Consider the following 21,574-nt stretch of genomic DNA (forward strand, 5'->3'; position numbering starts at 1 on the left):
AGTGTTGTTTATATAAGTACATGGGCAGTTTGGGGTCAGTGTTGTTTATATAAGTACATGGGCAGTTTGGGGACAGTGTTGTTTATATAGGTACATGGGCAGTTTGGGGACAGTGTTGTTTATATAAGTACATGGGCAGTTTGGGGACAGTGTTGTTTATATAGGTACATGGGCAGTTTGGGGACAGTGTTGTTTATATAGGTACATGGGCAGTTTGGGGACAGTGTTGTTTATATCGGTACATGGGCAGTTTGGGGTCAGTGTTGTTTATATAGGTACATGGGCAGTTTGGGGACAGTGTTGTTTATATAGGTACATGGGCAGTTTGGGGACAGTGTTGTTTATATAGGTACATGGGCAGTTTGGGGACAGTGTTGTTTATATAGGTACATGGGCAGTTTGGGGACAGTGTTGTTTATATAGGTACATGGGCAGTTTGAGGACAGTGTTGTTTATATAGGTACATGGGCAGTTTGGGAACAGTGTTGTTTATATAGGTACATGGGCAGTTTGGGGTCAGTGTTGTTTATATAGGTACATGGGCAGTTTGGGGACAGTGTTGTTTATATAGGTACATGGGCAGTTTGGGGACAGTGTTGTTTATATAGGTACATGGGCAGTTTGGGGACAGTGTTGTTTATATAGGTACATGGGCAGTTTGGGGACAGTGTTGTTTATATAGGTACATGGGCAGTTTGGGTACAGTGTTGTTTATATAGGTACATGGGCAGTTTGGGACAGTGTTGTTTATATAAGAACATGGGCAGTTTGGGACAGTGTTGTTTATATAAGTACATGGGCAGTTTGGGGACAGTGTTGTTTATATAGGTACATGGGCAGTTTGGGGACAGTGTTGTTTTTCGGTACATGGGCAGTTTGGGGACAGTGTTGTTTATATAGGTACATGGGCAGTTTGGGGACAGTGTTGTTTATGTAAGTACATGGGCAGTTTGGGGACAGTGTTGTTTATATAAGTACATGGGCAGTTTGGGGACAGTGTTGTTTATATAGGTACATGGGCAGTTTGGGGACAGTGTTGTTTATATAAGTACATGGGCAGTTTGGGGACAGTGTTGTTTATATAGGTACATGGGCAGTTTGGGGACAGTGTTGTTTTTCGGTACATGGGCAGTTTGGGGTCAGTGTTGTTTATATAGGTACATGGGCAGTTTGGGGACAGTGTTGTTTATATAGGTACATGGGCAGTTTGGGGTCAGTGTTGTTTATATAGGTACATGGGCAGTTTGGGGACAGTGTTGTTTATATAAGTACATGGGCAGTTTGGGGACAGTGTTGTTTTTCGGTACATGGGCAGTTTGGGGACAGTGTTGTTTATATAAGTACATGGGCAGTTTGGGGACAGTGTTGTTTATATAAGAACATGGGCAGTTTGGGGACAGTGTTGTTTATATAGGTACATGGGCAGTTTGGGGACAGTGTTGTTTATATAGGTACATGGGCAGTTTGGGTACAGTGTTGTTTATATAGGTACATGGGCAGTTTGGGGACAGTGTTGTTTATATAGGTACATGGGCAGTTTGGGGACAGTGTTGTTTATATAGGTACATGGGCAGTTTGGGACAGTGTTGTTTATATAGGTACATGGGCAGTTTGGGGACAGTGTTGTTTATATAGGTACATGGGCAGTTTGGGACAGTGTTGTTTATATAGGTACATGTGCAGTTTGGGGTCAGTGTTGTTTATATAGGTACATGGGCAGTTTGGGGACAGTGTTGTTTATATAGGTACATGGGCAGTTTGGGGACAGTGTTGTTTATATAGGTACATGGGCAGTTTGGGGACAGTGTTGTTTATATAGGTACATGGGCAGTTTGGGGACAGTGTTGTTTATATAGGTACATGGGCAGTTTGGGACAGTGTTGTTTATATAGGTACATGGGCAGTTTGGGGACAGTGTTGTTTATATAAGTACATGGGCAGTTTGGGGACAGTGTTGTTTATATAAGAACATGGGCAGTTTGGGGACAGTGTTGTTTATATAGGTACATGGGCAGTTTGGGGACAGTGTTGTTAAATCGGTACATGGGCAGTTTGGGGTCAGTGTTTTTTATATAAGTACATGGGCAGTTTGGGGTCAGTGTTGTTTATATAAGTACATGGGCAGTTTGGGGTCAGTGTTGTTTATATAGGTACATGGGCAGTTTGGGGTCAGTGTTGTTTATATAAGTACATGGGCAGTTTGGGGTCAGTGTTGTTTATATAAGTACATGGGCAGTTTGGGACAGTGTTGTTTATATAAGTACATGGGCAGTTTGGGGTCAGTGTTGTTTATATAAGTACATGGGCAGTTTGGGGTCAGTGTTGTTTATATAAGTACATGGGCAGTTTGGGACAGTGTTGTTTATATAAGTACATGGGCAGTTTGGGAACAGTGTTGTTTATATAGGTACATGGGCAGTTTGGGGACAGTGTTGTTTATATAGGTACATGGGCAGTTTGGGGTCAGTGTTGTTTATATAAGTACATGGGCAGTTTGGGGACAGTGTTGTTTATATAGGTACATGGGCAGTTTGGGGACAGTGTTGTTTATATAGGTACATGGGCAGTTTGGGGACAGTGTTGTTTATATAAGTACATGGGCAGTTTGGGAACAGTGTTGTTTATATAGGTACATGGGCAGTTTGGGGACAGTGTTGTTTATATAGGTACATGGGCAGTTTGGGGACAGTGTTGTTTATATAGGTACATGGGCAGTTTGGGGACTGTGTTGTTTATATAGGTACATGGGCAGTTTGGGGACAGTGTTGTTTATATAAGAACATGGGCAGTTTGGGGACAGTGTTGTTTATATAAGAACATGGGCAGTTTGGGGACATTGTTGTTAAATCGGTACATGGGCAGTTTGGGTACAGTGTTGTTTATATAGGTACATCGGCAGTTTGGAACAGTGTTGTTTATAGAAGTACATGGGCAGTTTGGGGACAGTGTTGTTTATATAGGTACATGGGCAGTTTGGGACAGTGTTGTTTATATAGGTACATCGGCAGTTTGGAACAGTGTTGTTTATAGAAGTACATGGGCAGTTTGGGGACAGTGTTGTTTATATAGGTACATGGGCAGTTTGGGACAGTGTTGTTTATATAGGTACATGGGCAGTTTGGGGTCAGTGTTGTTTATATAAGTACATGGGCAGTTTGGGACATTGTTGTTTATATAGGTACATGGGCAGTTTGGGACAGTGTTGTTTATATAAGTACATGGGCAGTTTGGGGTCAGTGTTGTTTATATAAGTACATGGGCAGTTTGGGGACAGTGTTGTTTATATAGGTACATGGGCAGTTTGGGGACAGTGTTGTTTATATAGGTACATGGGCAGTTTGGGGTCAGTGTTGTTTATATAGGTACATGGGCAGTTTGGGACATTGTTGTTTATATAGGTACATGGGCAGTTTGGGGACAGTGTTGTTTATATAGGTACATGGGCAGTTTGGGACAGTGTTGTTTATATAGGTACATGGGCAGTTTGGGGACAGTGTTGTTTATATAGGTACATGGGCAGTTTGGGGTCAGTGTTGTTTATATAGGTACATGGACAGTTTGGGACATTGTTGTTTATATAGGTACATGGGCAGTTTGGGACAGTGTTGTTTATATAAGTACATGGGCAGTTTGGGGTCAGTGTTGTTTATATAAGTACATGGGCAGTTTGGGGACAGTGTTGTTTATATAGGTACATGGGCAGTTTGGGGACAGTGTTGTTTATATAGGTACATGGGCAGTTTGGGGACAGTGTTGTTTATATAAGAACATGGGCAGTTTGGGGTCAGTGTTGTTAAATCGGTACATGGGCAGTTTGGGTACAGTGTTGTTTATATAGGTACATCGGCAGTTTGGAACAGTGTTGTTTATAGAAGTACATGGGCAGTTTGGGGACAGTGTTGTTTATATAGGTACATGGGCAGTTTGGGACAGTGTTGTTTATATAGGTACATGGGCAGTTTGGGGTCAGTGTTGTTTATATAAGTACATGGGCAGTTTGGGACATTGTTGTTTATATAGGTACATGGGCAGTTTGGGACAGTGTTGTTTATATAAGTACATGGGCAGTTTGGGGTCAGTGTTGTTTATATAAGTACATGGGCAGTTTGGGGACAGTGTTGTTTATATAGGTACATGGGCAGTTTGGGGACAGTGTTGTTTATATAGGTACATGGGCAGTTTGGGGTCAGTGTTGTTTATATAGGTACATGGGCAGTTTGGGGACAGTGTTGTTTATATAGGTACATGGGCAGTTTGGGGACAGTGTTGTTTATATAGGTACATGGGCAGTTTGGGGACAGTGTTGTTTATATAGGTACATGGGCAGTTTGGGGACAGTGTTGTTTATATAGGTACATGGGCAGTTTGAGGACAGTGTTGTTTATATAGGTACATGGGCAGTTTGGGAACAGTGTTGTTTATATAGGTACATGGGCAGTTTGGGGTCAGTGTTGTTTATATAGGTACATGGGCAGTTTGGGGACAGTGTTGTTTATATAGGTACATGGGCAGTTTGGGGACAGTGTTGTTTATATAGGTACATGGGCAGTTTGGGGACAGTGTTGTTTATATAGGTACATGGGCAGTTTGGGTACAGTGTTGTTTATATAGGTACATGGGCAGTTTGGGACAGTGTTGTTTATATAAGAACATGGGCAGTTTGGGACAGTGTTGTTTATATAAGTACATGGGCAGTTTGGGGACAGTGTTGTTTATATAGGTACATGGGCAGTTTGGGGACAGTGTTGTTTATATAGGTACATGGGCAGTTTGGGACAGTGTTGTTTATATAAGTACATGGGCAGTTTGGGACAGTGTTGTTTATATAAGTACATGGGCAGTTTGGGGTCAGTGTTGTTTATATAGGTACATGGGCAGTTTGGGGACAGTGTTGTTTATATAGGTACATGGGCAGTTTGGGGACAGTGTTGTTTATATAGGTACATGGGCAGTTTGGGGACAGTGTTGTTTATATAGGTACATGGGCAGTTTGGGTACAGTGTTGTTTATATAGGTACATGGGCAGTTTGGGACAGTGTTGTTTATATAAGAACATGGGCAGTTTGGGACAGTGTTGTTTATATAAGTACATGGGCAGTTTGGGGACAGTGTTGTTTATATAGGTACATGGGCAGTTTGGAGACAGTGTTGTTTATATAAGAACATGGACAGTTTGGGGACAGTGTTGTCTATATAGGTACATGGGCAGTTTGTGGACAGTGTTGTTTATATAGGTACATGGGCAGTTTGGGGACAGTGTTGTTTATTTCGGTACATGGGCAGTTTGGGGTCAGTGTTGTTTATATAGGTACATGGGCAGTTTGGGGACAGTGTTGTTTATATAAGTACATGGGCAGTTTGGGGACAGTGTTGTTTATATCGGTACATGGGCAGATTGGGGACAGTGTTGTTTATATAAGTACATGGGCAGTTTGGGGACAGTGTTGTTTATATAGGTACATGGGCAGTTTGGGGACAGTGTTGTTTATATAGGTACATGGGCAGTTTGGGGACAGTGTTGTTTATATAGGTACATGGGCAGTTTGGGGACAGTGTTGTTTATATAAGTACATGGGCAGTTTGGGGACAGTGTTGTTTATATAGGTACATGGGCAGTTTGGGGACAGTGTTGTTTATATAGGTACATGGGCAGTTTGGGGACAGTGTTGTTTATATAGGTACATGGGCAGTTTGGGGACAGTGTTGTTTATATAGGTACATGGGCAGTTTGGGGACAGTGTTGTTTATATAGGTACATGGGCAGTTTGGGGACAGTGTTGTTTATATAGGTACATGGGCAGTTTGGGGTCAGTGTTGTTTATATAGGTACATGGGCAATTTGGGGACAGTGTTGTTTATATAGGTACATGGGCAGTTTGGGGACAGTGTTGTTTATATAGGTACATGGGCAATTTGGGGACAGTGTTGTTTATATAGGTACATGGGCAGTTTGGGGACAGTGTTGTTTATATAGGTATATGGGCAGTTTGGGGTCAGTGTTGTTTATATAGGTACATGGGCAGTTTGGGGACAGTGTTGTTTATATAAGTACATGGGCAGTTTGGGGACAGTGTTGTTTATATAGGTACATGGGCAGTTTGGGGACAGTGTTGTTTTTATAGGTACATGGGCAGTTTGGGGACAGTGTTGTTTATATAGGTACATGGGCAGTTTGGGTACAGTGTTGTGTATATAGGTGCATGGGCAGTTTGGGTACAGTGTTGTTTATATAGGTACATGGGCAGTTTGGGGTCAGTGTTGTTTATATAAGTACATGGGCAGTTTGGGGACAGTGTTGTTTATATAGGTACATGGGCAGTTTGGGGACAGTGTTGTTTATATAGGTGCATGGGCAGTTTGGGTACAGTGTTGTTTATATAGGTACATGGGCAGTTTGGGTACAGTGTTGTTTATATAGGTACATGGGCAGTTTGGGGACAGTGTTGTTTATATAAGTACATGGGCAGTTTGGGGACAGTGTTGTTTATATAGGTACATGGGCAGTTTGGGGACAGTGTTGTGTATATAGGTGCATGGGCAGTTTGGGTACAGTGTTGTTTATATAGGTACATGGGCAGTTTGGGTACAGTGTTGTGTATATAGGTGCATGGGCAGTTTGGGTACAGTGTTGTTTATATAGGTACATGGGCAGTTTGGGGACAGTGTTGTTTATATAAGTACATGGGCAGTTTGGGGACAGTGTTGTTTATATAGGTACATGGGCAGTTTGGGGACAGTGTTGTTTATATAGGTACATGGGCAGTTTGGGGACAGTGTTGTTTATATAGGTACATGGGCAGTTTGGGTACAGTGTTGTTTATATAGGTACATGGGCAGTTTGGGACAGTGTTGTTTATATAAGAACATGGGCAGTTTGGGACAGTGTTGTTTATATAAGTACATGGGCAGTTTGGGGACAGTGTTGTTTATATAGGTACATGGGCAGTTTGGGGACAGTGTTGTTTATATAAGTACATGGGCAGTTTGGAGACAGTGTTGTTTATATAAGAACATGGACAGTTTGGGGACAGTGTTGTCTATATAGGTACATGGGCAGTTTGGGGACAGTGTTGTTTATAGCGGTACATGGGCAGTTTGGGGTCAGTGTTGTTTATATAGGTACATGGGCAGTTTGGGGACAGTGTTGTTTATATAAGTACATGGGCAGTTTGGGGACAGTGTTGTTTATATAGGTACATGGGCAGTTTGGGACAGTGTTGTTTATATAAGTACATGGGCAGTTTGGGGACAGTGTTGTTTATATAGGTACATGGGCAGTTTGGGGACAGTGTTGTTTATATAGGTACATGGGCAGTTTGGGACAGTGTTGTTTATATAAGTACATGGGCAGTTTGGGGACAGTGTTGTTTATATAGGTACATGGGCAGTTTGGGGACAGTGTTGTTTATATAGGTACATGGGCAGTTTGGGGACAGTTTTGTTTATATAAGAACATGGGCAGTTTGGGGACAGTGTTGTTTATATAGGTACATGGGCAGTTTGGGGACAGTGTTGTTTATATAGGTACATGGGCAGTTTGGGGACAGTGTTGTTTATATAGGTACATGGGCAGTTTGTGGACAGTGTTGTTTATATAGGTACATGGGCAGTTTGGGGACAGTGTTGTTTATATAAGTACATGGGCAGTTTGGGGACAGTGTTGTTTATATAGGTACATGGGCAGATTGGGGACAGTGTTGTTTATATAAGTACATGGGCAGTTTGGGGACAGTGTAGTTTATTTCGGTACATGGGCAGTTTGGGGTCAGTGTTGTTTATATAGGTACATGGGCAGTTTGGGGACAGTGTTGTTTATATAAGTACATGGGCAGTTTGGGGACAGTGTTGTTTATATAGGTACATGGGCAGATTGGGGACAGTGTTGTTTATATAAGTACATGGGCAGTTTGGGGACAGTGTTGTTTATATAGGTACATGGGCAGTTTGGGGACAGTGTTGTTTATATAGGTACATGGGCAGTTTGGGGACAGTGTTGTTTATATAGGTACATGGGCAGTTTGGGGACAGTGTTGTTTATATAAGTACATGGGCAGTTTGGGGACAGTGTTGTTTATATAGGTACATGGGCAGTTTGGGGACAGTGTTGTTTATATAGGTACATGGGCAGTTTGGGGACAGTGTTGTTTATATAGGTACATGGGCAGTTTGGGGACAGTGTTGTTTATATAGGTACATGGGCAGTTTGGGGTCAGTGTTGTTTATATAGGTACATGGGCAATTTGGGGACAGTGTTGTTTATATAGGTACATGGGCAGTTTGGGGACAGTGTTGTTTATATAGGTACATGGGCAATTTGGGGACAGTGTTGTTTATATAGGTACATAGAACATAGAAAATACAGCACAGAACAGGCCCTTCGGCCCACGATGTTGTGCCGAACCTTTGTCCTAGATTAATCATAAATTATCATTGAATTTACAGTGCAGAAGGAGGCCATTCGGCCCTTTGACTCTGCACCGGCTCTTGGAAAGAGCACCCTACCCAAACTCAACACCTTCACCCAACACCAAGGGCAATTTGGACAATAAGGGCAATTTATCATTGGCCAATTCACCTAACCTGCACATCTTTGGATTGTGGGAGGAAACCGGAGCACCCGGAGGAAACCCACGCAGACACGGGGAGGACGTGCAGACTCCGCACAGTCAGTGACCCAAGCCGGAATCGAACCTGGGACCCTGGAGCTGTGAAGCAATTGTGCTATCCACAATGCTACCATGCTGCCCTTGAGAACAAATAAATCTACACTATATCATTTAACCGTAATCCATGTACCTATCCAATAGCTGCTTGAAGGTCCCTAATGTTTGCAACTCAACTACTTCCACAGGCAGTGCATTCCATGCCCCCACTACTCTCTGGGTAAAGAACCTACCTCTGATATCCCTCCTATATCTTCCACCTTTCACCTTAAATTTATGTCCCCTTGTAATGGTTTGTTCCATCCGGGGAAAAAGTCTCTGACTGTCTACTCTATCTATTCCCCTGATCATCTTATAAACCTCTATCAAGTCGCCCCTCATCCTTCTCCGTTCTAATGAGAAAAGGCCTAGCACCCTCAACCTTTCCTCGTAAGACCTACTCTCCATTCCAGGCAACATCCTGGTAAATCTTCTTTGCACCTTTTCCAAAGCTTCCACATCCTTCCTAAAATGAGGTGACCAGAACTGTACACAGTACTCCAAATGTGGCCTTACCAAAGTTTTGTACAGCTGCATCATCACCTCACGGCTCTTAAATTCAATCCCTCTGTTAATGAACGCGAGCACACCATATGCCTTCTTCACAGCTCTATCCACTTGAGTGGCAACTTTCAAAGATGTATGAACATAGACCCCAAGATCTCTCTGCTCCTCCACATTGCCAAGAACTCTACCGTTAACCCTGTATTCCGCATTCATATTTGTCCTTCCAAAATGGACAACCTCACACTTTTCAGGGTTAAACTCCATCTGCCACTTCTCAGCCCAGCTCTGCATCCTATCTATGTCTCTTTGCAGCCGACAACAGCCCTCCTTACTATCCACAACTCCACCAATCTCCGTATCATCTGCAAATTTACTGACCCACCCTTCAACTCCCTCATCCAAGTCATTAATGAAAATCACAAACAGCAGAGGACCAAGGACTGATCCCTGCGGTACGCCTCTGGTAACTGGGATCCAGGCTGAATATTTGCCATCCATCACCACTCTCTGACTTCTATCGGTTAGCCAGTTCGTTATCCAACTGGCCAAATTTCCCACTATCCCATGCCTCCTTACTTTCTGCATAAGCCTACCATGGGGAACTTTATCAAATGCCTTACTAAAATCCATGTACACTACATCCACTGCTTTACCTTCATCCACATGCTTGGTCACCTCCTCAAAGAATTCAATAAGATTTGTAAGGCAAGACCTACCCCTCACAAATCCGTGCTGACTATCCCTAATCAAGCAGTGTCTTTCCAGATGCTCAGAAATCCTATCCTTCAGTACCCTTTCCATTACTTTGCCTACCACCGAAGTAAGACTAACTGGCCTGTAATTCCCAGGGTTATCCCTAGTCCCTTTTTTGAACAGGGGCACGACATTCGCCACTCTCCAATCCCCTGGTACCACCCCTGTTGACAGTGAGGACGAAAAGATCATTGCCAACGGCTCTGCAATTTCATCTCTTGCTTCCCATAGAATCCTTGGATATATCCCGTCAGGCCCGGGGGACTTGTCTATCCTCAAGTTTTTCAAAATGCCCAACACATCTTCCTTCCTAACAAGTATTTCCTCGAGCTTACCAATCTGTTTCACACTGTCCTCTCCAACAATATCGCCCCTCTCATTTGTAAATACAGAAGAAAAGTACTCGTTCAAGACCTCTCCTATCTCTTCAGACTCAATACACAATCTCCCGCTACTGTCCTTGATCGGACCTACCCTCGCTCTAGTCATTCTCATATTTCTCACATATGTGTAAAAGGCCTTGGGGTTTTCCTTGATCCTACCCGCCAAAGATTGTTCATGCCCTCTCTTAGCTCTCCTAATCCCTTTCTTCAGTTCCCTCCTGGCTATCTTGTATCCCTCCAGGCTATCTTGTATCCCTCCAATGCCCTGTCTGAACCTTGTTTCCTCAGCCTTACATAAGTCACCTTTTTCCTCTTAACAAGACATTCAACCTCTCTTGTCAACCATGATTCCCTCACTCGACCATATCTTCCCTGCCTGACAGGGACATACATATCAAGGACACGTAGCACCTGTTCCTTGAACAAGTTCCACATTTCATTTGTGTCCTTCCCTGCCAGCCTATGTTCCCAACTTATGCACTTCAATTCTTGTCTGACAACATCGTATTTACCCTTCCCCCAATTGTAAACCTTGCCCTGTTGCACGTACCTATCCCTCTCCATTACTAAAGTGAAAGTCACAGAATTGTGGTCACTATCTCCAAAATGCTCCCCCACTAACAAATCTATCACTTGCCCTGGCTCATTACCCAGTACTAAATCCAATATTGCCCCTCCTCTGGTCGGACAATCTACATACTGCGTTAGAAAAGCTTCCTGGACACACTGCACAAACACCACCCCATCCAAACTATTTGATCTAAAGAGTTTCCACTCAATATTTGGGAAGTTAAAGTCGCCCATGACTACTACCCTATGACTTCTGCACCTTTCCAAAATCTGTTTCCCAATCTGTTCCTCCACATCTCTGCTACTATTGGGGGGCCTATAGAAAACTCCTAACAAGGTGACTGCTCCTTTCCTATTTCTGACTTCAACCCATACTACCTCAGTAGGCTGATACTCCTCGAACTGCCTTTCTGCAGCTGTTATACTATCTCTAATTAATAATGCCACCCCCCCACCTCTTTTACCACCCTCCCTAATCTTATTGAAACATCTATAACCAGGGACCTCCAACAACCATTTCTGCCCCTCTTCTATCCAAGTTTCCGTGATGGCCACCACATCGTAGTCCCAAGTACCGATCCATGCCTTAAGTTCACCCACCTTATTCCTGATGCTTCTTGCGTTGAAGTATACACACTTCAACCCCTCTCCGTGCCTGCAAGTACTCTCCTTTGTCAGTGTTCCCTTCCCCACTGCCTCATTACACGCTTTGGCGTCCTGAATATCGGCTACCTTAGTTGCTGGACTACAAATCCGGTTCCCATTCCCCTGCCAAATTAGTTTAAACCCTCCCGAAGAGTACTAGAAAACCTCCCTCCCAGTATATTGGTGCCCCTCTGGTTCAGATGCAACCCGTCCTGCTTGTACAGGTCCCACCTTCCCCAGAATGTGCTCCAATTATCCAAATACCTGAAGCCCTCCCTCCTACACCATTCCTGCAGCCACGTGTTCAACTGCACTCTCTCCCTATTCCTAGCCTCGCTATCACGTGGCACCGGCAACAAACCAGAGATGACAACTCTGTCTGTCCTGGCTTTTAACTTCCAGCCTAACTCCCTAAACTTGTTTATTACCTCCACGCCCCTTTTCCTACCTATGTCGTTGGTACCATTGTGCACCACGACTTCTGGCTGCTCACCCTCCCCCTTAAGGATCCTGAAGACACGATCCGAGACATCCCTGGCCCTGGCACCCGGGAGGCAACATACCTTCCGGGAGTCTCGCTCGCGACCACAGAATCTCCTATCTATTCCCCTAACCATTGAATCTCCTACAACTATTGCTTTACTATTCTCCCCCCTTCCCTTCTGAGCCCCAGAGCCAGACTCAGTGCCAGAGACCTGGCCGCTAGGGCATTCCCCCGGTAGGTCATCCCCCCCAACAGCATCCAAAACGGTATACTTGTTTTGAAGGGGAACGGCCACGAGGGATCCCTGCACTTTCTGCCTGTTTGTTTTTTTCCCCCTGACTGTAACCCAGCTATTCTTGTCCTGTACCTTGGGTGTGGTTACCTCCTTGTAACTCTTCTCAATCACCCCCTCTGCCTCCCGGATGATCCGAAGTTCATCCAGCTTCAGCTCCAGTTCCCTAACACGGTCTTTGAGGAGCTGAAGTTGGGTGCACTTCCCGCAGGTATAGTCAGTGGGGACACCGGTGGTATCCCTCACCACCCACATCCTACAGGAGGAGCATGTAACTGGCCTAGCCTCAATCCCCTCTTACCTGACAGAATATAGCTGCCCTGTGGACTAACTAGATCTCCGCCCACCGACCCTGCTCCCAGTCAGCTACACTTTCTGTAAACTCCTGGCTCTCTTCGCACTCTTTGCGGAAATGTCGGAAACAAAATGAAAGGAGCGCCTTACTCCCTCCTCACCTAACTCCCTCGGTCACCAAACTCTCACTATCGCACTCAAATGCACCAAATTCAGCACTCCCTCGGTCACCAAACTCTCACTATCGCACTCAAATGCACCAAATTCAGCACTCAGTGCTGGGCAGTTTGGGGACTGTGTTGTTTATATAGGTACATGGGCAGTTTGGGGACAGTGTTGTTTATATAGGTACATGGGCAGTTTGGGGACAGTGTTGTTTATATAGGTACATGGGCAGTTTGGGGACAGTGTTGTTTATGTAAGTACATGGGCAGTTTGGGGACAGTGTTGTTTATATAAGTACATGGGCAGTTTGGGGACAGTGTTGTCTATATAGGTACATGGGCAGTTTGGGTACAGTGTTGTTTATATAGGTACATGGGCAGTTTGGGGACAGTCTTGTTTATATAGGTACATGGGCAGTTTGGGTACAGTGTTGTTTATATAGGTACATGGGCAGTTTGGGGTCAGTGTTGTTTATATAAGTACATGGGCAGTTTGGGGACAGTGTTGTTTTTCGGTACATGGGCAGTTTGGGGACTGTGTTGTTTATATAGGTACATGGGCAGTTTGGGACAGTGTTGTTTATATAAGTACATGGGCAGTTTGGGACAGTGTTGTCTATATAAGTACATGGGCAGTTTGGGGACAGTGTTGTTTATATAAGTACATGGGCAGTTTGGGGACAGTGTTGTTTATATATAAACATGGGAAGTTTGGGACAGTGTTGTTTATATAGGTACATGGGCAGTTTGGGGACAGTGTTGTTTATATAAGTACATGGGCAGTTTGGGGACAGTGTTGTTTATATAAGAACATGGGCAGTTTGGGGACAGTGTTGTTTGTATAGGTACATGGGCAGTTTGGGGACAGTGTTGTTTATATCGGTACATGGGCAGTTTGGGGTCAGTGTTTTTTATATAGGTACATGGGCAGTTTGGGGACAGTGTTGTTTATATAAGTACATGGGCAGTTTGGGGACAGTGTTGTTTATATAGGTACATGGGCAGTTTGGGGACAGTGTTGTTTATATAGGTACATGGGCAGTTTGGGACAGTGTTGTTTATAGAAGTACATGGGCAGTTTGGGGACAGTGTTGTTTATATAGGTACATGGGCAGTTTGGGGACATTGTTGTTTATATAGGTACATGGGCAGTTTGGGACAGTGTTGTTTATATAGGTACATGGGCAGTTTGGGGACAGTGTTGTTTATATAAGTACATGGGCAGTTTGGGGACAGTGTTGTTTATATAGGTGCATGGGCAGTTTGGGGACATTGTTGTTTATATAGGTACATGGGCAGTTTGGGGACAGTGTTGTTTATATAAGTACATGGGCAGTTTGGGGACAATGTTGTTTATATAGGTACATGGGCAGTTTGGGACAGTGTTGTTTATATAAGTACATGGGCAGTTTGGGGACAGTGTTGTTTATATAAGTACATGGGCAGTTTGGGGACAGTGTTGTTTATATAGGTACATGGGCAGTTTGGGGTCAGTGTTGTTTATATAGGTACATGGGCAGTTTGGGACAGTGTTGTTTATAGAAGTACATGGGCAGTTTGGGGACAGTGTTGTTTATATAGGTACATGGGCAGTTTGGGGACAGTGTTGTTTATATAGGTACATGGGCAGTTTGGGGACAGTGTTGTTTATATAGGTACATGGGTAGTTTGGGACAGTGTTGTTTATATAGGTACATGGGCAGTTTGGGGACAGTGTTGTTTATATAACTACATGGGCAGTTTGGGGACAGTGTTGTTTATATAGGTACATGGGCAGTTTGGGGACATTGTTGTTTATATAGGTACATGGGCAGTTTGGGACAGTGTTGTTTATATAGGTACATGGGCAGTTTGGGGACAGTGTTGTTTATATAAGTACATGGGCAGTTTGGGGACAATGTTGTTTATATAGGTACATGGGCAGTTTGGGGACAGTGTTGTTTATATAAGTACATGGGCAGTTTGGGGACAGTGTTGTTTATATAGGTACATGGGCAGTTTGGGGTCAGTGTTGTTTATATAAGTACATGGGCAGTTTGGGGTCAGTGTTGTTTATATAGGTACATGGGCAGTTTGGGGACAGTGTTGTTTATATAAGTACATCGGCAGTTTGGGGACAGTGTTGTTTATATAGGTACATGGGCAGTTTTGGGACAGTGTTGTTTATATAAGAACATGGGCAGTTTGGGGACAGTGTTGTTTATATCGGTACATGGGCAGTTTGGGGTCAGTGTTGTTTATATAGGTACATGGGCAGTTTGGGGACAGTGTTGTTTATATAAGTACATGGGCAGTTTGGGGACAGTGTTGTTTATATAGGTACATGGGCAGTTTGGGGACAGTGTTGTTTATATAAGTACATGGGCAGTTTGGGGACAGTGTTGTTTATATAGGTACATGGGCAGTTTGGGGACAGTGTTGTTTATATAGGTACATGGGCAGTTTGGGGACAGTGTTGTTTATATAGGTACATGGGCAGTTTGGGGACTGTGTTGTTTATATAAGTACATGGGCAGTTTGGGGACAGTGTTGTTTATATAAGTACATGGGCAGTTTGGGGACAGTGTTGTTTATATAGGTACATGGGCAGTTTGGGGACAGTGTTGCATATATAAGTACATGAGCAGTTTAGGGACAGTGTTGTTTATGTAAGTACATGGGCAGTTTGGGGACAGTGTTGTTTATATAGGTACATGGGCAGTTTGGGACAGTGTTGTTTATATAGGTACATGGGCAGTTTGGGGACAGTGTTGTTTATATAAGTACATGGGCAGTTTGGGGACAATGTTGTTTATATAGGTACATGGGCAGTTTGGGACAGTGTTGTTTATATAAGTACATGGGCAGTTTGGGGACAGTGTTGTTTATATAAGTACATGGGCAGTTTGGGGACAGTGTTGTTTATATAGGTACATGGGCAGTTTGGGGTCAGTGTTGTTTATATAAGTACATGGGCAGTTTGGGGTCAGTGTTGTTTATATAGGTACATGGGCAGTTTGGGGACAGTGTTGTTTATATAAGTACATCGGCAGTTTGGGGACAGTGTTGTTTATATAGGTACATGGGCAGTTTTGGGACAGTGTTGTTTATATAAGAACATGGGCAGTTTGGGGACAGTGTTGTTTATATCGGTACATGGGCAGTTTGGGGTCAGTGTTGTTTATATAGGTACATGGGCAGTTTGGGGACAGTGTTGTTTATATAAGTACATGGGCAGTTTGGGGACAGTGTTGTTTATATAGGTACATGGGCAGTTTGGGGACAGTGTTGTTTATATAAGTACATGGGCAGTTTGGGGACAGTGTTGTTTATATAGGTACATGGGCAGTTTGGGGACAGTGTTGTTTATATAGGTACATGGGCAGTTTGGGGACAGTGTTGTTTATATAGGTACATGGGCAGTTTGGGGACTGTGTTGTTTATATAAGTACATGGGCAGTTTGGGGACAGTGTTGTTTATATAAGTACATGGGCAGTTTGGGGACAGTGTTGTTTATATAGGTACATGGGCAGTTTGGGGACAGTGTTGCATATATAAGTACATGAGCAGTTTAGGGACAGTGTTGTTTATGTAAGTACATGGGCAGTTTGGGGACAGTGTTGTTTATATAAGTACATGGGCAGTTTGGGGACAGTGTTGTTTATATAGGTACATGGGCAGTTTGGGGACAGTGTTGCATATATAAGTACATGAGCAGTTTAGGGACAGTGTTGTTTATGTAAGTACATGGGCAGTTTGGGGACAGTGTTGTTTATATAAGTACATGGGCAGTTTAGGGACAGTGTTGTTTATATAAGTACATGGGCAGTTTGGGGACAGTGTTGTTTATATAGGTACATGAGCAGTTTGGGGTCAGTGTTGTTTATATAGGTACATGGGCAGTTTGGGGACTGTGTTGTTTATATAAGTACATGGGCAGTTTAGGGATAGTGTTGTTTATATAGGTACATGGGCAGTTTGGGGACTGTGTTGTTTATATAAGTACATGGGCAGTTTGGGGTCAGTGTTGTTTATATAGGTACATGGGCAGTTTGGGGACAGTGTTGTTTATATAAGTACATGGGCAGTTTGGGGACAATGTTGTTTATATAGGTACATGGGCAGTTTGGGACAGTGTTGTTTATATAAGTACATGGGCAGTTTGGGGACAGTGTTGTTTATATAAGTACATGGGCAGTTTGGGGACAGTGTTGTTTATATAGGTACATGGGCAGTTTGGGGTCAGTGTTGTTTATATAAGTACATGGGCAGTTTGGGGTCAGTGTTGTTTATATAGGTACATGGGCAGTTTGGGGACAGTGTTGTTTATATAAGTACATCGGCAGTTTGGGGACAGTGTTGTTTATATAGGTACATGGGCAGTTTTGGGACAGTGTTGTTTATATAAGAACATGGGCAGTTTGGGGACAGTGTTGTTTATATCGGTACATGGGCAGTTTGGGGTCAGTGTTGTTTATATAGGTACATGGGCAGTTTGGGGACAGTGTTGTTTATATAAGTACATGGGCAGTTTGGGGACAGTGTTGTTTATATAGGTACATGGGCAGTTTGGGGACAGTGTTGTTTATATAAGTACATGGGCAGTTTGGGGACAGTGTTGTTTATATAGGTACATGGGCAGTTTGGGGACAGTGTTGTTTATATAGGTACATGGGCAGTTTGGGGACAGTGTTGTTTATATAGGTACATGGGCAGTTTGGGGACTGTGTTGTTTATATAAGTACATGGGCAGTTTGGGGACAGTGTTGTTTATATAAGTACATGGGCAGTTTGGGGACAGTGTTGTTTATATAGGTACATGGGCAGTTTGGGGACAGTGTTGCATATATAAGTACATGAGCAGTTTAGGGACAGTGTTGTTTATGTAAGTACATGGGCAGTTTGGGGACAGTGTTGTTTATATAAGTACATGGGCAGTTTAGGGACAGTGTTGTTTATATAAGTACATGGGCAGTTTGGGGACAGTGTTGTTTATATAGGTACATGAGCAGTTTGGGGTCAGTGTTGTTTATATAGGTACATGGGCAGTTTGGGGACTGTGTTGTTTATATGAGTACATGGGCAGTTTGGGGATAGTGTTGTTTATATAGGTACATGGGCAGTTTGGGGACTGTGTTGTTTATATAAGTACATGGGCAGTTTGGGGTCAGTGTTGTTTATATAGGTACATGGGCAGTTTGGGGACAGTGTTGTTTATATAGGTACATGGGCAGTTTCGGGACAGTGTTGTTTATATAGGTACATGGGCAGTTTTGGGTCAGTGTTGTTTATATAGGTACATGGGCAGTTTGGGGACAGTGTTGTCTATATAAGTACATGGGCAGTTTGGGGTCAGTGTTGTTTATATAGGTACATGGGCAGTTTGGGGACTGTGTTGTTTATATAAGTACATGGGCAGTTTGGGGACAGTGTTGTTTATATAAGTACATGGGCAGTTTGGGGACAGTGTTGTTTATATAGGTACATGGGCAGTTTGGGGACAGTGTTGCATATATAAGTACATGAGCAGTTTAGGGACAGTGTTGTTTATGTAAGTACATGGGCAGTTTGGGGACAGTGTTGTTTATATAAGTACATGGGCAGTTTAGGGACAGTGTTGTTTATATAAGTACATGGGCAGTTTGGGGACAGTGTTGTTTATATAGGTACATGAGCAGTTTGGGGTCAGTGTTGTTTATATAGGTACATGGGCAGTTTGGGGACTGTGTTGTTTATATAAGTACATGGGCAGTTTGGGGATAGTGTTGTTTATATAGGTACATGGGCAGTTTGGGGACTGTGTTGTTTATATAAGTACATGGGCAGTTTGGGGTCAGTGTTGTTTATATAGGTACATGGGCAGTTTGGGGACAGTGTTGTTTATATAGGTACATGGGCAGTTTCGGGACAGTGTTGTTTATATAGGTACATGGGCAGTTTGGGGACAGTGTTGTTTATATAGGTACATGGGCAGTTTGGGGACAGTGTTGTTTATATAGGTACATGGGCAGTTTGGGGACTGTGTTGTTTATATAAGTACATGGGCAGTTTGGGGACAGTGTTGTTTATATAAGTACATGGGCAGTTTGGGGACAGTGTTGTTTATATAGGTACATGGGCAGTTTGGGGACAGTGTTGCATATATAAGTACATGAGCAGTTTAGGGACAGTGTTGTTTATGTAAGTACATGGGCAGTTTGGGGACAGTGTTGTTTATATAAGTACATGGGCAGTTTAGGGACAGTGTTGTTTATATAGGTACATGGGCAGTTTGGGGACTGTGTTGTTTATATAAGTACATGGGCAGTTTGGGGATAGTGTTGTTTATATAGGTACATGGGAAGTTTGGGGACTGTGTTGTTTATATAAGTACATGGGCAGTTTGGGGTCAGTGTTGTTTATATAGGTACATGGGCAGTTTGGGGACAGTGTTGTTTATATAGGTACATGGGCAGTTTCGGGACAGTGTTGTTTATATAGGTACATGGGCAGTTTTGGGTCAGTGTTGTTTATATAGGTACATGGGCAGTTTGGGGACAGTGTTGTCTATATAAGTACATGGGCAGTTTGGGGTCAGTGTTGTTTATATAGGTACATGGGCAGTTTGGGGACTGTGTTGTTTATATAAGTACATGGGCAGTTTGGGGACAGTGTTGTTTATATAAGTACATGGGCAGTTTGGGGACAGTGTTGTTTATATAGGTACATGGGCAGTTTGGGGACAGTGTTGCATATATAAGTACATGAGCAGTTTAGGGACAGTGTTGTTTATGTAAGTACATGGGCAGTTTGGGGACAGTGTTGTTTATATAAGTACATGGGCAGTTTAGGGACAGTGTTGTTTATATAAGTACATGGGCAGTTTGGGGACAGTGTTGTTTATATAGGTACATGAGCAGTTTGGGGTCAGTGTTGTTTATATAGGTACATGGGCAGTTTGGGGACTGTGTTGTTTATATAAGTACATGGGCAGTTTGGGGATAGTGTTGTTTATATAGGTACATGGGCAGTTTGGGGACTGTGTTGTTTATATAAGTACATGGGCAGTTTGGGGTCAGTGTTGTTTATATAGGTACATGGGCAGTTTGGGGACAGTGTTGTTTATATAGGTACATGGGCAGTTTCGGGACAGTGTTGTTTATATAGGTACATGGGCAGTTTTGGGTCAGTGTTGTTTATATAGGTACATGGGCAGTTTGGGACAGTGTTGTTTATATAGGTACATGGGCAGTTTGGGGACAGTGTTGTCTATATAAGTACATGGGCAGTTTGGGGTCAGTGTTGTTTATATAGGTACATGGGCAGTTTGGGGACAGTGTAGTTTAGATAGGTACATGGGCAGTTTGGGACAGTGTTGTTTATCTAGGTACATGGGCAGTTTGGGGACAGTGTTGTCTATATAAGTACATGGGCAGTTTGGGGTCAGTGTTGTTTATATAGGTACATGGGCAGTTTGGGACAGTGTTGTTTATATAGGTACATGGGCAGTTTGGGGACAGTGTTGTCTATATAAGTACATGGGCAGTTTGGGGTCAGTGTTGTTTATATAGGTACATGGGCAGTTTGGGGACAGTGTAGTTTAGATAGGTACAGTTTGGGGTCAGTGTTGGCAATTCAAGTTGATCCATATTTGCTATGTGAGTTTTCAGTGCTGATTAAACTGTGCGATGTCAGAAAGGAACCCCTCAAACCCCCCCCAACAATAATTTGCTTACTTACCATCATCTTCTCTCCCACCCCCACCCCCTCCATCCCCGGTACATTATTGCCCCTCACTGGGTTGCTCCATTGTGTTACTCAGCTGATGTTTTAGAGGGTGAGGAGCACCATGGAACTGACCCAGACACCTCGTAAGAGCACAGGATGTGAGACTTGAAAATGAACTTATTCTTGGTATTGCTTGTGTTTTGTTCAGATCATCCAGCACCATTCAATGTGACAGTTAACAGTGCAAACCGCTCGGTACTGGTATCTTGGGAGCCACCGGCCAACACAACACCTGACGGGTTTGTGGTGGAATGGAATAGGATGAATTCACAATATGTACCTGACTGGAAAAAGATATCAGCAGCCACTGCCTATGTAACTTGGACAGATGGTAGGTCTTGGGTTGGAAATAGAGCAAACGCCAGATTATAGACGTTCAGGCAAGCCCAGACCAAAATAGAAGTAAAGATGTGAAATGAGTTCATCGATTTCAGTTCAGTATCTGCAGGCAAAGAACCACAGCACAAAACTGCTGATGATTCAGCTCTAACCTGGCAGATAGTGTATAATGTGCTGCTTTGGTCCAGGGAGTGTTTGATGGGGACAGTGTAGAGGGAGCTTTACTCTGTATCTCACCCCGTGCTGTAACTGTCCTGGGAGTGTTTGATGGGCGCAGTGTAGAGGGAGCTTTACTCTGTATCTCACCCCGTGCTGTCCCTGTCCTGGGGGTGTTTGATGGGGACAGTGTAGAGGGAGCTTTACACTGTATCTAACCCCGTGCTGTACCTGTCCTGGGAGTGTTTGATGGGGACAGTGTAGAGGGAGCTTTACTCTGTATCTAATCCCGTGCTGTACCTGTCCTGGGAGTGTTTGATGGGGACAGTGTAGAGGGAGCTTTACTCTGTATCTCACCCCGTGCTGTACCTGTCCTGGGGGTGTTTGATGGGGACAGTGTAGAGGGAGCTTTACACTGTATCTAACCCCGTGCTGTACCTGTCCTGGGAGTGTTTGATGGGGACAGTGTAGAGGGAGCTTTACTCTGTATCTCACCCCGTGCTGTACCTGTCCTGGGGGTGTTTGATGGGGACATGGT

The 21,574-nt window shown here is 43.6% G+C and overlaps 1 protein-coding gene and 1 long non-coding RNA gene across 6 annotated transcripts in view; one reads left to right on the top strand and one right to left on the bottom strand.

The window, feature by feature from the left end:
• LOC140403128 (uncharacterized) overlaps nt 1-21,574 on the bottom strand; it is a 437,756-nt gene that overhangs the window by 363,988 nt on the left and 52,194 nt on the right. The gene's annotated exons all lie outside the window — the stretch shown is intronic.
• The window catches only part of LOC140403125 (interleukin-12 receptor subunit beta-2-like), a 182,832-nt gene that overhangs the window by 125,447 nt on the left and 35,811 nt on the right, over nt 1-21,574 (top strand). For all 5 annotated transcript variants that reach the window (XM_072490770.1, XM_072490771.1, XM_072490772.1 and 2 more), the window contains one exon: nt 20,690-20,872. In XM_072490770.1, coding sequence (XP_072346871.1) covers nt 20,690-20,872 — 183 coding nt within the window. The remainder of the gene's footprint in view (nt 1-20,689; nt 20,873-21,574) is intronic.

The sequence above is a fragment of the Scyliorhinus torazame genome, chromosome 27 (genome assembly GCF_047496885.1).
Source record: "Scyliorhinus torazame isolate Kashiwa2021f chromosome 27, sScyTor2.1, whole genome shotgun sequence".
Lineage (NCBI taxonomy): Eukaryota > Metazoa > Chordata > Chondrichthyes > Carcharhiniformes > Scyliorhinidae > Scyliorhinus > Scyliorhinus torazame.